This window comes from Ischnura elegans, chromosome 3 (genome assembly GCF_921293095.1).
Source record: "Ischnura elegans chromosome 3, ioIscEleg1.1, whole genome shotgun sequence".
NCBI lineage: Eukaryota > Metazoa > Arthropoda > Insecta > Odonata > Coenagrionidae > Ischnura > Ischnura elegans.
In genome coordinates, this window is record NC_060248.1 from 73,280,916 (window position 1) to 73,296,389 (window position 15,474).

The 15,474-nt window shown below is 39.5% G+C and overlaps 1 protein-coding gene across 1 annotated transcript in view; it reads right to left on the bottom strand.

Annotated features, from left to right (window-relative positions):
- Window positions 1-6,047: 6,047 nt before the first annotated feature.
- LOC124156014 overlaps window positions 6,048-15,474 on the bottom strand; it is a 55,151-nt gene continuing 45,724 nt past the window's right edge. Inside the window, exons 3-5 of the mRNA XM_046530295.1 lie at window positions 8,793-8,933; window positions 8,213-8,350; window positions 6,048-7,544 (exon numbers count right to left, since the gene is read on the bottom strand). Coding sequence (XP_046386251.1) covers window positions 7,326-7,544; window positions 8,213-8,350; window positions 8,793-8,933 — 498 coding nt within the window. The 3' untranslated portion in view covers window positions 6,048-7,325. The remainder of the gene's footprint in view (window positions 7,545-8,212; window positions 8,351-8,792; window positions 8,934-15,474) is intronic.

Below are 15,474 nucleotides of genomic sequence, written 5' to 3' on the forward strand. Positions count from 1 at the left end.
CTCAATTTTTCTTTTGTTTTTTAAATGCCTTTTCGCTTTCTAATGTTTTATCAATTGCACATATAGTGACATTTTATCTTCTCTGTGATTAATTTACTAGTCAAACAATACCACCAAACATCGCCATCTACTCCTAAGTTAGTTGGGATTTTATTTTTCAGATAAACGCACTTCTAGACTATTTTTGCCATGAGGGCTGAATTTATTGTGGAGGTCTCGTGGTGGATATATATAGGGGGCGCAGGGAGCGCGCGCCCCCCCTTGCGGGGCTGCCCGCATTGCTGAACATTGCAGAACCACAATTGTAACTTTTTTATATCAAAAGATAGCATTGTCTTGTATATGCGTATAATCATTTTGAATAAAACTTCGCGTGTGACTTGATTATTTTTTATTGCGATAAAAGTATAGGTAGCTCAAAATATCTTTTGCGATCCCCCTTGAGTTTTTTCTGTATCCGTTACTGTGGAGGTCTCTACTGTTTGTGTTTCTCACAAGCTTAATTATGGCTCGTGAGCGTCAGTGAAGCAACTGTCTCACACCTCACATTCAGATGATAACGTACGCTGATGACGGTAAGAACTGATAAATGTGAATATTAATACTATTTTCATACTTTCCAGTGTAATCTTCTATATTATCATGTGGTGTTTTGTCAAATATCTTAACGTACTCTTATTAGTCTTCTCATTAATAGTCTTAAAATTAGTTTTTCTTGTCTTTTAATTCCTGTGCTGCGATGAAATTAATTATTCCTTGAATTATTAACCCTAGCATTGAAATTTCATTGGTGCATTATTAATTTTTAACGAGTGAGTTTGCAATAGTTTTTATATATCGATGAAATCTTAACTTTCGCATTATCTTTAGCTGTGGGTGGCACTCTAGGCCCTCGAAATAATTTATCGCTTTCACCCTACAAGTAGCTGTCGAATTTATAAATGCTTTATAAGGTGATAGCTGTTATGGATTGTGAGTATTCCTAATATTTATAGCATTAAGTTTTTTAGAAAATGTGTTTTCTCACGATCATTGGCATTGATAATGATTTTTTTTTATTCTCGAAGGTTTGTCGAGGGAGGCAACTGACCACCCTCCAAGGTGTAAGAAGGCATTTATGTAAATTATTTATTAAAAAAAAATATTTCGCATGAATGACTGCAATTGCAAGATTCACTAACACATATATGTAACTGTGTGGTATCCCATTAAAGTGTGTGTTTCGGCTTTTGGTCGTTCCTCCGAGTCGAGTTGTCCATAGGTGATGACAGTTTCTCCAGCCATCCTGCTGGCGTCTTCAGGTCAGAAGTAGCGATGCATAAAAACGTGCGTATGGAGGTTGTAAACTCGAAACTGATTTTTATATGACGAATATCGACTTCGAAGTCGATACTCGCGTGGAGAACGCAGCGCAAACCCATAGATCTCACTTTAAACAGCCCAGGATGGATAACGATTATTACTTCCTTTTTTTTTAAATAAAACGACCCGAATTTTGATGAATGATCATCATCACCAGGAGTGAATTCTCAGCCTCATTTAAAAAAGGAAGCGTATAAGTAATTGCTGACCATCCAACGCAGCGGCAAATGCGCCCAAATTTGCCATGCGCATAGGAACGCATGCGTGTGGAGGTGGTAAACCCGAAACTGACTTTTATATGACAAGTATCGACTTCTAAGTTGCATACAATTTTTAAACGATTTGTGCGTATTGTCGCGGAGATGGCGAATGATGGTGTGTGAGACGAAGCGGCGATGGACGTGGTGGAATGCTGAAGAGCGGAAGGGGAAGAAGGGGGGCGGGGGGAGAGGAAGCGGGCGGGGTCGGTATGTTTTTTTTTTCTTTTCAAGAGGGCGGAGGAAAAGCGATAAAAAGAGGCAAAAGGGGGAATTGGGGTGAGGATAGGATGAGACGGGAGGCAATGACGGCAGTCGAAGATGGAGCTGGAAAACGGGGTTGAAACGGTGGTGATGGCGTGATTAGTAAGGGGAGGATGGGGTTGGAGGAAGGGAGGGAAGGAGGGGTTGCCCCCAAGCCATTAGGACAGCGGTCGCGACTTCTTTCATCTTCTTACCTTCATGCAATCGTCTTCACTGCTACCCCCACCACTCTCCTGCACTTTTATCATCCTGGCATTCCTCCCTTTCTTTATTTCTCCTTCCGCTCCCACACTTTACAACAGATAATGCCAACCGCGTAGAGATGTCGTGGAGAAACATATCTAATGATCAACTAAGATATCGTATTGCCCACAAATTTTATTATAGCAGCTTACTACACGTATTTGAATCACAATACTCGTTTCAACAGTTATACAATCAACATCAGTATCTGTATGAGTACCATATGTATGTATGATGTTACTCAATCATCATTAGTATCTGTGTCAGTACCATGGTGATTGTGTAACAATCAAAACACTAGAAGTAAGCTGTTGTAATAAAATTTGTGGGCTGTACGATATCTTAGTTGATCATTATTTTACAGCAAAGTTTAAAGTTGCCGGCCTCGATGGCGGCGGGGAAGACAAGAGGTCGCGGGTTCGAGCCCCGCCTGGGGAGATTTCCGCTTATCCAGTGCATGGTTGTTCGTTCGGCGTATTTGTTAAAAATTGTTGAAAAGCCCAGATGTTATGGCCAACACGAGCTGTTTTCGGTGGTATGAAAATAAATAAATAAATAAATTCTACACATACGTTCGCATTGACATGGCAATTTGAGGTGCAATTGCTAGTGTGCATGAGGAATATTTTTAAATAAATGATTTACGTCAATGTCTTCTTACTCATTTAAGGATGGCCGGTTGCCCCTCTCAATAAACCTGCGGTAATTGAGAAGATATCACATTAATGTCTATGATGGTGAGAAAACACATCATTTAAATGATCAATGAATCCAGAACAATGAGACACGGCTACATTCGCTTAGTAATCATATAATTAGCTACATCTACTATGTGTATTTGGAGGCGAGGTTGACTGCGCTGCCTGGTATGTTGAAATAGAACTATAAGTTAAGGGATCAGTTACTCTCTCTGATTTTATTATTAGGAGCATTCATAGAGATAAAATAGGTAGATTTTAAGAGTAACAGGTTCTTATGGAGGGTGAGCCTTTTTAATATCGGTAATCCGAAGGGAAGAACGGCGGAGTTAGGCCTCGTGTGAAATACAAAGAGCAGGTGATGAAGGTTGTAAAGCAGTAGAATTATGTAGGTATTAGAAGATATACTGATGGGAGAATTCGTAGAGCGTAAGCTAAGTTAATCCAATCTCAGAATTGAAGACTGTTGATAATAGCGTAAGTGAGAAAATGAAATTTTGTTGCTGCCCGAAATGGAATTTATCAGGTCTCTCTAAATTATAATTTGTTAGAATTATAATTTAATTTATAATTATAATTTATTTAGTTACATTGGCAAAAGTTTTTTCAATAGGCTCGTGGCTACCAATCCTAGCTTAGATTTTCGTATTATCATTCCTAGAGCTGAATTGAAATTTCTCTTGGTACACACGTGAAGGAATCTATTGGTCGGAATCTGGTGTTCCTTTATAACAAATGACATATTTCTTTCATCTTCAGTAAACTTTTAGTAAAAATCATGGTTGACTATAAATATTTCACTAATTAGGAATTTTGATTATTTAGACTACGCCTTTCAATAAACTTTTAGCTCAACACATGATATCTGTGTACTATTTCTCATGATATTATTAAGCTTTTTTTCATTTTGAATTATACCTATTTTCTTTGAGGATGTGGATTTGAGGTTCAATACTGATGTGCAATGTCATCAGGTATGTTGAAAATGAATTTTTCGGAAAAACGTTGAAGCAATTGAAAAGTAGTTGCAAGCATAATTAATTTTTATCTCCTTGGTATTCATTTGCCAAAAGGAAAAATGAGGTTCTAGAAGTCTTTTACTTCGGAGCCATCATCATTCATCTCCCTGTACATCTGCGGGCTAATTCCTCATAAGCCTTTCCTCATTCTGGTGATCACCAAGCTTATCCAGATGTGAGCATAAATGTGTCAATGGTTTTAACCTTATGGATTTACCGGCATTCGTACATTTAATCTGTGTTTTTAATCTCTTGTTGACGATTTACCAGGAGTAGGTAAAAGGGCGGTTTTCTTTTCCTATTTACCCGTGCGCCTTCAGCTCTTGTGCTGGATATGAGTGAACAGTCACGGGTACTTGGCGCAGACACATGCCTCTCCCGGCTCCCCTCGAGCTCAAATGGCGTGCAGCGAGTGGACTCTCGCAAGGTGTTTGTTTAGTGTCCACCATTGTGGAGTTCCGACTATGATTTTCCTGCGCCTGACTCCTAGCGCCCTTCCTTGGCACTCGGGGGAACCTCTTTATGCCTTTCGTCCGCGCCTCTACCCCGCGCGGCAAAGATGGCGAGCACGGTACGCATCCACGGGTGCAGAAAACTGTAAAGGGTGCGCCTTGAGTGAGTGATTGACCGCCTCCGACGCTTGTGTGACAACTAGGCTGTGGTGTTGGTCAGGAGGTGTTTTCCGTTATTGCTTTTAAGCATATTTCCTTTTGGTTTAAGGTTTTTTCCCTCATCACCCAAACCCTTTTCTGTGTCGTCCGCTCCTAAGCTGGGTGGGAAAGAAAAACTTTTTCTCCACAAATCCTCTTTTCCGGTCCCTCAAAACTGGACAATACTTTGAGCGCCATTTTGGTCACCGGACCCCAATTCTCTTCCCACTGTGAGTTTAGGACTATGATGAATGGCCTTTACAATCGGGCTCATTGTGGTGTTCTGGTTTGCCAATTCTATACCCCATATAGCAATGAACGTTCTTTTAAAGTTTTAGTCACCCTTTGTTAAATCTTATTTTCGTGAATACCGTGCTTTTTTGAATGGTGGTCGAAAGCTAATGTTTTTTCAACCGAATTCTTCGTGAGAAGTTGGGATATACATATTCTTCTAGCTCAGGTATGCTTTTCATACAGTTTGCAGAAATACTTGTTCGTGATTATAATGTCTCTATGGGTAATGATTGAATCACTAATATTTTATGCAGGTTCAAGATTTTTTTCATTTAAAGTCTACTAGCCTTGTCATTGTGTCGTTAAATTAGTTGCATTGACTGCAAATTTTGCTAACTTTGTCATCATATCCTGATTGTCATATCTCCCTAAACTAATTCCACATTTTGAAGTTCTCTTCTACCGAGCCTTGCCGGAGAATTGTCACGATAGCACGCCCGGCAATCTAGTCGGATTAAATTTCCTTGAGTTACAATTTTTACGAATAGGTTGACATAACACAGGCAAATAGAACTTGAAAAATGATGTATATTTTATCATATCCGGTTAACTCAATTCTTAATGTATAGTGAAGTATCCATTTTCATTTTTAAAGACGTCCTTTGCACACCGGAATGATTATCATTAAATTTCGACTTGTTTTAACGAATATTTTTACCTTCTCAAAAATTGGAGAACTCATTTTGGCACAACACTGAAGCAGTATATGGATCAATTTCAATGAGAATACTCGACATCACCGCAACGGAGGTGATATTTATATATGATATTGTTAGAATTCCAGATACTACGGTTCTCAATTTTAGGGGTGATATTGTGCACAACGGTATCTTCTAGAACCATTTGTCCATACACGCCACAAAATCAAAAATCGATGTCTATTTACCTTTCCAATAGAAATTGGCTAGGAGAAATATCTAAACAAGAGGCTATTCCATCAGCTAGGTTTTATATGGAGCCGTGTCCTTTTTATATGTATTTTTTATACATTAGTATTAAATTAGAGTCTATAGCCTGTATACTTCATGCTTGCACTACAGTTGAGTCTTCGCATTTCTTGTGTACAGGCATACTTAGTATCATTAATACTATAATACTTCTGATTGAGTTTTATTTTAAGCTTATGAATTTAAAAACCATGAATATGGACGTACCAAATAGTAGTGCAGCCTCAGATGGTTATGGATGGATGGATGTTTTTGGTGAATAAAGCTCAATAAAAAAAACGGTTTTTTTTTTTCAAATTTCATTGTTAGGAACATTTGGCCACAAACATTTATCGGAGGAGCACAAATTAAAAAATAAATACATATTTATCACAGTCAATCGTAAAGAGCAACAAATACATAATATAAAATTCACAACTGCCGTTGCCTTTTCAGCTGTCAGATTGTTGATGATCATCAATGAAAATAAATTAATGAAATACTTAAAGTATAATAAAATCACCTCTTAAACTGGGTTTAGCAAATTAAGATGGCATTACATCTACATATTTGGAAGTTTCAATTAAGATATAAAATAATCGATTCAATTTTCATAAATTTGTCGGAAACACATAAAAAATATGTACTTCTCTTTGGATTGCTCTACGTATTGTTCATAAGGTGACGAGATTTATCCATTCAAATTTTGTGCCAAGTTTTGGTTATAGTTGCAGTTATCAACACCAAATTACATTAATTTTCTCTAAACATTCTTCCTTAAAGCATATTTTCCTCTGTAAATGAAAAAAAATAAATTCACTTCTCTCACTGAAAGTGAAAAAGATATCATGAAGCTCCTCTGCGGTATTTCTTGGCTCATCGTGAGATACATGTGACATTACATATGTATTGCTAAACCTTTGGTCCCTACTCTATGTAATTGAAATATATAAAAAAATTGCGAACCCGAAGGAACAAAATTCATTGTAAATCATATTATAAAATTCAATCTATCACTGTTATTTAACAATGATTGCTTCTTTCATCAATTTAACAAAATAAATAGCATTCAAATATACAGGAACAGTCATCGTAGGGCCATTTTGTATTCAATAAAATAACTTAATTTAAAAACATTGCCATTAATAAAATTAATAATTATTAACTTTTATAAAAAACTGGTGAGTGATACACCACATAGGATCCCCCTAATTATCTATCATTTCCGTTTTAAATACTGCTGTTGAAATATTTCTAGTTTGAAAACAGACACAGTTAGAAAACAATACATATATTGCCTTCGGTATAGTTTTCGAGTCCATCAATATACTACTACTAGTAGACAAGTAAGGTTATCTGAAACAGGGAATAAGATATTTCATATCCCCATCGACAACATCTCATAACAGTTTGTTTCTCATTGTAATTTAAGTGATTTAGGTCGACATTGTGTTTCTTTATCACATGGCCGATATATTCTCAGCGGGAGCAGGCATCTCTTGGCGTTTTCTTCATTTGCCGGACATCGCTGGTATCGGCTATCGGACATCTCGCCAGCACTCTCGAGTTTCTTGCACCACCGTCTTCCTCCGCTGATGCTTGTTCAGTAATTTTAAGCCTTTTCTTCTGCCATCCGGGCCTTCAAGTATTCCAACACCCGAATGACGTACTCGACGCCATTCATGTAATCACGGAAGATTAACCAGTCCCGCAGGTTCCTATGGGTTTCGTGGCTCACCGACCGGAATTCTCTGGGCATTATGTTTCTTTGTACATCGCTGGGAACCTTCTCTCCTTTTTCTATCAGAGCCACCTCTATCTCGCAGATTATCTGTGAAAAGAAGAAATTTCAGACATTAGATGAATTCGTGAGGACTTTGTCTTTTTTTCTCTGTTTGAACATTTAGTTTCAATCAAATATCGTGACATTTAGGTAAGGTTAGATAGCCTATGTGGAATGCCATTTTGATTTATACTATAATCCCCTGATTTATTTCTACCTGTATGCCCCTCTTCTTTATGCCGAAAGAAGATTAAGATGTGTTTTAAATACAAATGTATTATTGTGAAAATAAATGTAAGAGCCACCTGTTTATATGTAATTAACTTCCTCACCAACAATGAAATTTCGACTTTTTGGGTTTTTATAGTGATAAATACACTTTGAATATTGGAATATGAAGCAGTATTTGTAATGCATACTGCTACAATACTCGTAGGTTCGACATTCCTTAGGATTATATATTATTCTACTATACTGAAGACGTGGATGTGTTTACTGGAAGGCATGAATATATTTATAAGGATTGGAAAAAAAAAGATTTCCTGAAATTATCATGGTGACATAATTTCAAGGACGTCAGTATTAAGCGGAATTAAACTTGAAAAGTAACCTTATTCTGTTGTAAATAGGGCTACTGTAATGCAAGCATTATTTTTTGCATTTTCATCCTTAATTATGAGTAAACCCCCCTTGAGATGACAAGTGAATGAACTTACGTCTCTGAGGTGGAGCTCTGCATTTCTAAAGTTCTGCAGGAAAGGAGAGTGGTTATCCTCAAGATCCCACGTGACCTGCTCAAGGCCGCATGCGTACTTCTGCATAAATGTGAAGGTGCTCTTGAGAGCATCCACGAACTGTAATGAGTAAAAGAGAAAAATTAGTTTGCATATCACATACTTTATATGAAGGGACTAAAAGGCTAATCCATTTGTTAAAAAGACCGCTTTGTAATCTGTGGCATTATTTTAAAAAATCTTAGAAATAAAAATTAATCATCGCGAAAAAAAATCAAAGGGACTCTTGACAAAGGCGATTTGGCGCGTTTAAGTGGTTCTTTATCACCTCATACATGATTTCTACTGAAAACCTTAACATTTTCTCTCTTTCAGAAATCTGAAGTTTTTTGTTTATGAATACTAAACTTTCCGATTATTCAAGGAAATAATTTAGTATAACTGACCTCGGGAAAATTAGTATCCTTAAATATCTATTACTTCTTGTCTCTTTAAATATTTTCATGGAAAATGCTATGGACAAGTTGGAATATTATTCTTTGAGTATTCAATCGTCACTTACGGTCAGCTTCTTCAAGTGGTCATCGGGGACAGGTTCCCCCAACTCTTTGGGAATATCATCTAGTGTGGGAAGCCAGCTGTAACGATTGGTCCTCCACGCCTCGTGATGCTGAACGAAATCCACGTTGAAAGTTTGATTAACCTGAAAAGAGGAACAGAAGAACATGAAATTCACTGCAATTTTTATACAACTCATGGTTACTTTAGCAACCAGTATTATAACAAATGGCAGCGTTCAAGAATTATGATCTAACCTTGCTTACTATTGTATTTTTCTGGTAGCCAAGTTTTAGCTTGCATTCTAGCAGTCCTGGCATGAAAATTAATTTCCTATAGAGTCTGTTCTATTCATGTATTGGAGATAAGTTTCCGGCCGGTAGATTTAGCTCTAACATGTATGATGAATTTATGTATTTTCACTTGAAATATTCAACGATTATCTTGTAAAATTTATCTGGTCTCCTTTAACTGTACTCAATTAAAAATGCAAAATATTTATACGGGAAGTACGCAATGATCTTCTTTCTAAACACTCCTGCCTTATTGGAAACCTAAGCATTCTAAAATCTATCTGTCTGAAAACTGGCGTTTTCTTTTAACGACTTAGCCTTCCCATTCTTATCCTTTCACAAGACGACCTTAGCATTCCCATCATTCAAGGAAGTAATTTAGTCATTACTGGCCTCTGGAAAATTATTATGATTAAGTATTTTACTTCGTAAATATGAACTAGCTGCAATTTTATTCTTAACCACTGTAGATAAAGCGAAATAATTATGTAGTTTCATAGTAAAAGCGAAAAGAAATCTCATTCCGCGATGTCTACTGTAAATTTTAATCGGAATGTAGTAAAGGTAGCAGAAAAGAAAGGTAGTCATGTAAAGGTAGCACAAGTATGCAGAGTTGATTTATTATGCACTTAAATGAATGTATCTAAAAATATTGAATCTTACCGCAATTTATCAATGAAAACTAATCGATGTTGACCCGATAATCTGATGCAAACAAAAGCAGCCGTATTTGTTTCGCCTCACCCCTCACTCCACTTTATCCAATTGGCATCTTAAGCCTTAACCGATGACGGGCTGACTTTTTGACGGCCAAATGATCCAACTCCTCGGTGCGACTATAGCATGAGAGGTGACTATCACAGCGGCATCGCCTGGAATCAGCTTTTCCGATGTTTCCCCGAGTTTACTGCTAATCGGAGGCGCTTTTCCCAGAATCCGTCATCGCCCGTGAGTGTGTTGGTGTTTGTGGAGGCGAGAGAAGGGCTTCCCTGGCGGCCGGGCGTCGACCACCTCGGTGCGAGATTGGAGGAGTCGCAGGAATCAGACGGAAAGTAGCGGTAGCACGAAGGCCATTCATTCATGGCGGGCGAGGGGGAGAAAGAGGTGGTGGGGCAGAGCTGGGAGTGTTATTATCAATAAGGAGTTCCGAGGAAGAGGATGTCTGTTTCCAAGAGCCGCGGAGTTTGAATTATAAAGTGAAAAAGGAAAACTTTCCCTCCTTTCCGACAGGGCTTCTCAATCACACTGTGTGAGACTGCATCAGATATACATCATGGCTAAAGAACACTTCTCAGCGTTACCTAATCCCTATAGAGAAATGTTGGATCATGAAATTTCATTGAAATCATTCTGAAAGGAAGGAATTTTATGAAATCATTCTAAGCCATGTCATTTTATGCTTTATTTTTTTATTTATCTCAATTACCGCCAAAAAAGCACATTGCGGCCTTTACATCGGGAGTTTAAACAATCAACAACAGACGATCACACATACTCATGTTCTGAAAGGGTCAGCCTATCCAGGCGGGAGCCGAACCCACGACCTTCGTTTGGTTGGCGAGGACTTATCCCCCCCCGCCACCGAAGCCGACAAATGAAGACTACAAATATTTTTTTATGCATCAATAGGGTGATATTGGTTGATATAATCCGTTAATTACGTCGCTGAACGTGCCTTTATCTGAATGCTTTTTCTAACTTTAATCCACTTATTGGAGTTGTTGATGCTTAATACGTTTCAAAGCTTCTGTTGTGTGCTTGAGTACGAATACTCGAGTACTCAAATGAGCAATCTAGTATCTACCTGCGTACAGAGCTCTTGTACCAATGTCCAGGGCGTTAGTGCTTCTAGGCGAAAATTAATATTTATCAAGCGGTGATACTTAAGATTACACCGGTATTGTATTTTTCGAGGTGATGGAGCGCATACGGAGGTATTTCTTCATTCGGTCATTCATAATGTGTAAGGTGGGAACGTATTCGTCCACTCGTCTGCTTACACATATGCTCGTGTGAATACTCGAATACATTTGGTACACCTCTATGCTTTTTATCAGCCGAATGAGTTCAGTGTGGAGGATATTAATTTGTGGTGGCTTCTAATGTTTCGAAACGAAAGAAATAGCTTGGGACCTCATTGATGTGTAAGCGTGTTGGTTTTATCCCTGCGCCTCAAACAACTGTATGTTATATATGAGAAATATTTCCCGTGAAATGTAAATACTGACATGACCTAAGGTCCCCTTTCTTTCCCTATAGCTTTGTTTTACTATTGGGCATTCTTCAACCTTAATATAACTTAAGGGATGAAATGCGAACAATTCAGGAAAAATAATTCCGGTATGTGATTCCGGGAATATTTCCCGTGAAATGTAAATATTGATATACCCTAAGCTTCCCTTGATTTCCTTATAGCTTTGTTCTACTTCTGGGAAAGGTTCAACTTCAATTTAACTTAAGGAGTGAAATGTGAACAATTCAGGTAAAATATCATACCCCTGTGAATTGTAAGGAATTACCTGTCGCGGCACATTATCGACCATACAACCTCGTTCACCCTGTGAGCATGTTACCTCGGAGCCAAAGCGAAACCGTAAGAAATATGACGGTGGAACCGCTTCAATTCCTCTTATTCCTTAGCACCCTCGCCTTTTCTCAATCCTTCAACTTCCTTCCGTGACGGGCGAGTGAAGGAGTAATTGTCTCGCGTTAACTGCGAGTGAAATTAGATAAGGATAAGCTCGGAGATTCGATTGGACGCGGCGGGGAATGTTTTGAGTGGCACGGGGAAAACGGAAAGAAGTCGACCCGCCTACCATGTCGGCGGCGCAGCAAGAGCTTTCCGGGAATCTGCCGACCAGTTCCCCATATTTCCGCTCCTGTTTCCAGGCAAGGACTCTCATGCTTGAGGTTGTGCACGCCTACGCTGGGAACGCAACACATTTCCACTCCATCGAGATATTAAGCGTTTTCCTTCCCCCGCAAAGTTCCCGGGAGGCAATTGAACGTCGGCTTCTCGGTTGGGGTTTGAATGGATGGAGGGCATAATGGAGTGAGAGAAAGCAAGGGGTGAGGTGAGGATCAATCCATTCCGGTGTTGGGTGAGGTTGTGGCTGATAAACGTCGGGACCTTAACCTCTATCACGATAGCGTGAAACCAGGCCGACAGCACGAGCAAATAATAAAATGGAGTATGGTAATCAGTGTAGGAAATGAATGAACGATCGATTGCTGAAAAGTGTGGCATAATCACAGACTTGGATTTTTTACTTGACGTCTATGTGTTTAGATAGAAGTTCCGCCATGAATCCTAACTAGCATTCGAGGAATTATACCGTAGGCAGGAAATGGTATTGAATCGTAACCACTCTATATCCCTGCATTAGTAGTCGCTATTTCAATGGCATTTCCAGCATCTTATCCTTGTATCTTTAATTTGGAGAAATATTGAGAGTTTGCAATAATAAATATATTTGAGGTTTCTCTGAACGATTAATTTTTAATCAAGTGTCTTTGTGCGGAATATTTTGCTTGAATGATTTATACATTATGTGACAGTCCACAGAATTTTCACAATTTCACCATCGACTATTGATTATTATCGATTAGATGATCGATACCGTTATCCTAACTGGGAGAAATACTTGCTATTCTTGAGCCAGAAATGCGTTTCATAAAATAATAGAAGTCATTTATTTTTTGTAATGACATGTAGTCATCATCATTAGTCAACAATCCTAAGATGGGTTTGACGCAGCTCACCATTCCTCTCCCATCCGCTAACATTTTTATAGCGACGTATTAATTCTCTTTTCCATCCCTTATTAACCTGCCGTATGCAACTCATTCGGGGCCGTCCTTTGCTCTTTTTCCCTTCCACTCATCCTTCAATGGTATGTAGTATTGGGCCGAAATACCCATCAACTCCACTGTTTATAAGCTTTCTTACTGAAAAAAAACAGGTTACTGAGATAAACTGTGGGTAGGCCTAGGCCCAATAAGAAAGAACAATGGAGGAAATTCCATAGGGAAGCCCAATGAACGAACCTCCAGAGAGAGAGGACTGGGAATGAAATAACTACAGGATATTGCGTTGGAGATATGAGGGATGATGAAAATATTTTGCCTAATCTGTCTAATGTATTGAGTGATAAGGATCTCGTGTGGTTGAGAGCCCTCAATTATAGATTCCACAGGGTTGCCGAGAGTCGCCCGGTCACTGATTCCTCCACCGATGAGCGCGCATTAATTTTTGGATTTTGTGGCCGGGACGATTTTTTTGGTAAGCTGAACAAAGTGCGTTGACTCTCCGGAGCAGCAGACGAGGAATTTTTTATATCCCCACCCACCTCGCATGTGTGTAAGGGGGACATACACGGCATCGGAGATGGGACCGTAAAAAGCGCGGCCGCCCTTTTCCAACCAAGCCGGTGCGTACGCAAACAGTCTGTCTCTCTCTCCTCTTTGCTTCCATTCAAGTCTTCTGCGTCGAAGGATAAGGGGTCAAGGCCCAAGCAGCGGTGGTGTGCGCGCTCTGAGGGTGGGGGGGGGGGAGAATAGGGGAGGGGATGGGAAGCAAATACCACCCACGCCACCCCTCCTCCTCCCACTTTCCCACTCCCCTCCTCTCTCGGCCTCTCTTCCCCGCCTTATCGCGATTTCGGAAGTTGTTCCACCCTAGGTGTGGCCTTCCTCGAAATCCAGTCTCATTACTTAGAAGAGCCACCACGCATGGCACAACCTCACGAGCAGACGACGGGGGATGCGGAATAAGATTTGGATCGGGAATGCCTCGCTTGGAGCCTGTGACAGTGAGGTAGGAGCCGACGAGGAAAGGCCGAAGGTGGATTGGCGGGGTTCCCAGCGTATGCCTAATTACTCTCGAGAAAAATTTACCTCCTAGTACCGAGGTAGAAGGAGAAAAATCCTCGTGGCGTAAGTGTGAGAACGGTCTGAGTGTGTAGTTTATCTTTTTTATGTAGGTATATATATATATATATTTCAAGGCATCTCTAATTATAGATGCGGTACATGGAAATACGTTTGGTGACGGCGTGTTTGGCGTTAAGACTCTAAATTGGATCCCTTTACGTCGTTTCTTTCTTCGTGAGTCGCGATAGTGTCAAGAGTTTGCGGATGTAATAGAATACCTGTCGAGATTGAATATGATACAGCTTGATAAGTAAAATATTTCCTTGAAATCCGATGACCGAATGGTGCTTTTCATGAGCTATACGTAGTTAGAGAAACATTTAATCGAAAGTGTTCCTCGAATTATTTATCGAGATTTTTTTATTCCAACCGCACTTGATTACTATGCCTACTTCCCGCATAATACAGAGAAATCTTGATTAATTCTCAACGAAAATATGGCGAGTGTAAAAGTTATGTTAATGTTTTATTCATACTCATTGTGCTCTTCTCATTATATGATAATTATTGCCATGCGCTAAAAATTTATTCGTCAGCTGAACAATTTTAAAGAGCAAAGCGTAAGATAAATTATAACAATGAATGTATTTGTCGCGCACCCAGTATGTACGTATATTAAAATAAATATGTCAAAAGTACTCAGTAAGGCTTCAGTTGAAAATATGTAAGTGCAATTCTACTTATTTTTTGATTCATCCCTCTGTTTTGCTAATTCTGTAGTTAACATTTCAGAGGTACAGGAATGTTAGGATCTTACGCGAGTGCATGCAGTAATCTATCACCAGATAACTGTGTTTCTTATCGCCGACTTTTTTAAATTAAAATATAAATTAGTCTAGGTTGTCTGGAATTGGATTATTTTACTGAGTTATAAGCCCATAATTGCCATTATGTCCCAGCAGACAATGGTGTCATTCTCCTGAATATACTTTCAATTTAATGAGCCCTTCCATTGTGATCTTACGGCAAAATGTTTATTTATACCAATCGAATGCCGTTTTTTCTAAGCATGGAGAAAAATACTGGATGATTCGTTATTTACACTCCTCTACAACTTGAGAAATGTGCGTTCCAAACTGCGGCAAGAAAAAAGTGCCGGCGAGATAGGTTTTTCGCGGTCAACGTTTTGAACGCAACCGCAAGGGGGGGAGACGAAGCGGAGGACGCGTCGTTTTCAGTGCGAGGATCCGCCGCAAGAGGGCCGATGAGGTGTGGACGGCGCGTACATACCCTCCTCCAACCCCCGCCCCACCCCATCCCTCAACTTCTTTTCCTTCCCCCTCCTGCGCGCTTCCCAAACCGAAAAGATACCGAAAATCCGCACGGGAAAAACGTGCTTCGTGATGGGATTTGCATGCCCGCCTACGCACTTTTTTTTTGAAGCGTGTTATGCACGCGGGATTAGGATGGAAGGAGGCTTCTGGAGAGTGGGTTGAAAGATAAAGGACGCGTGGGTGGATC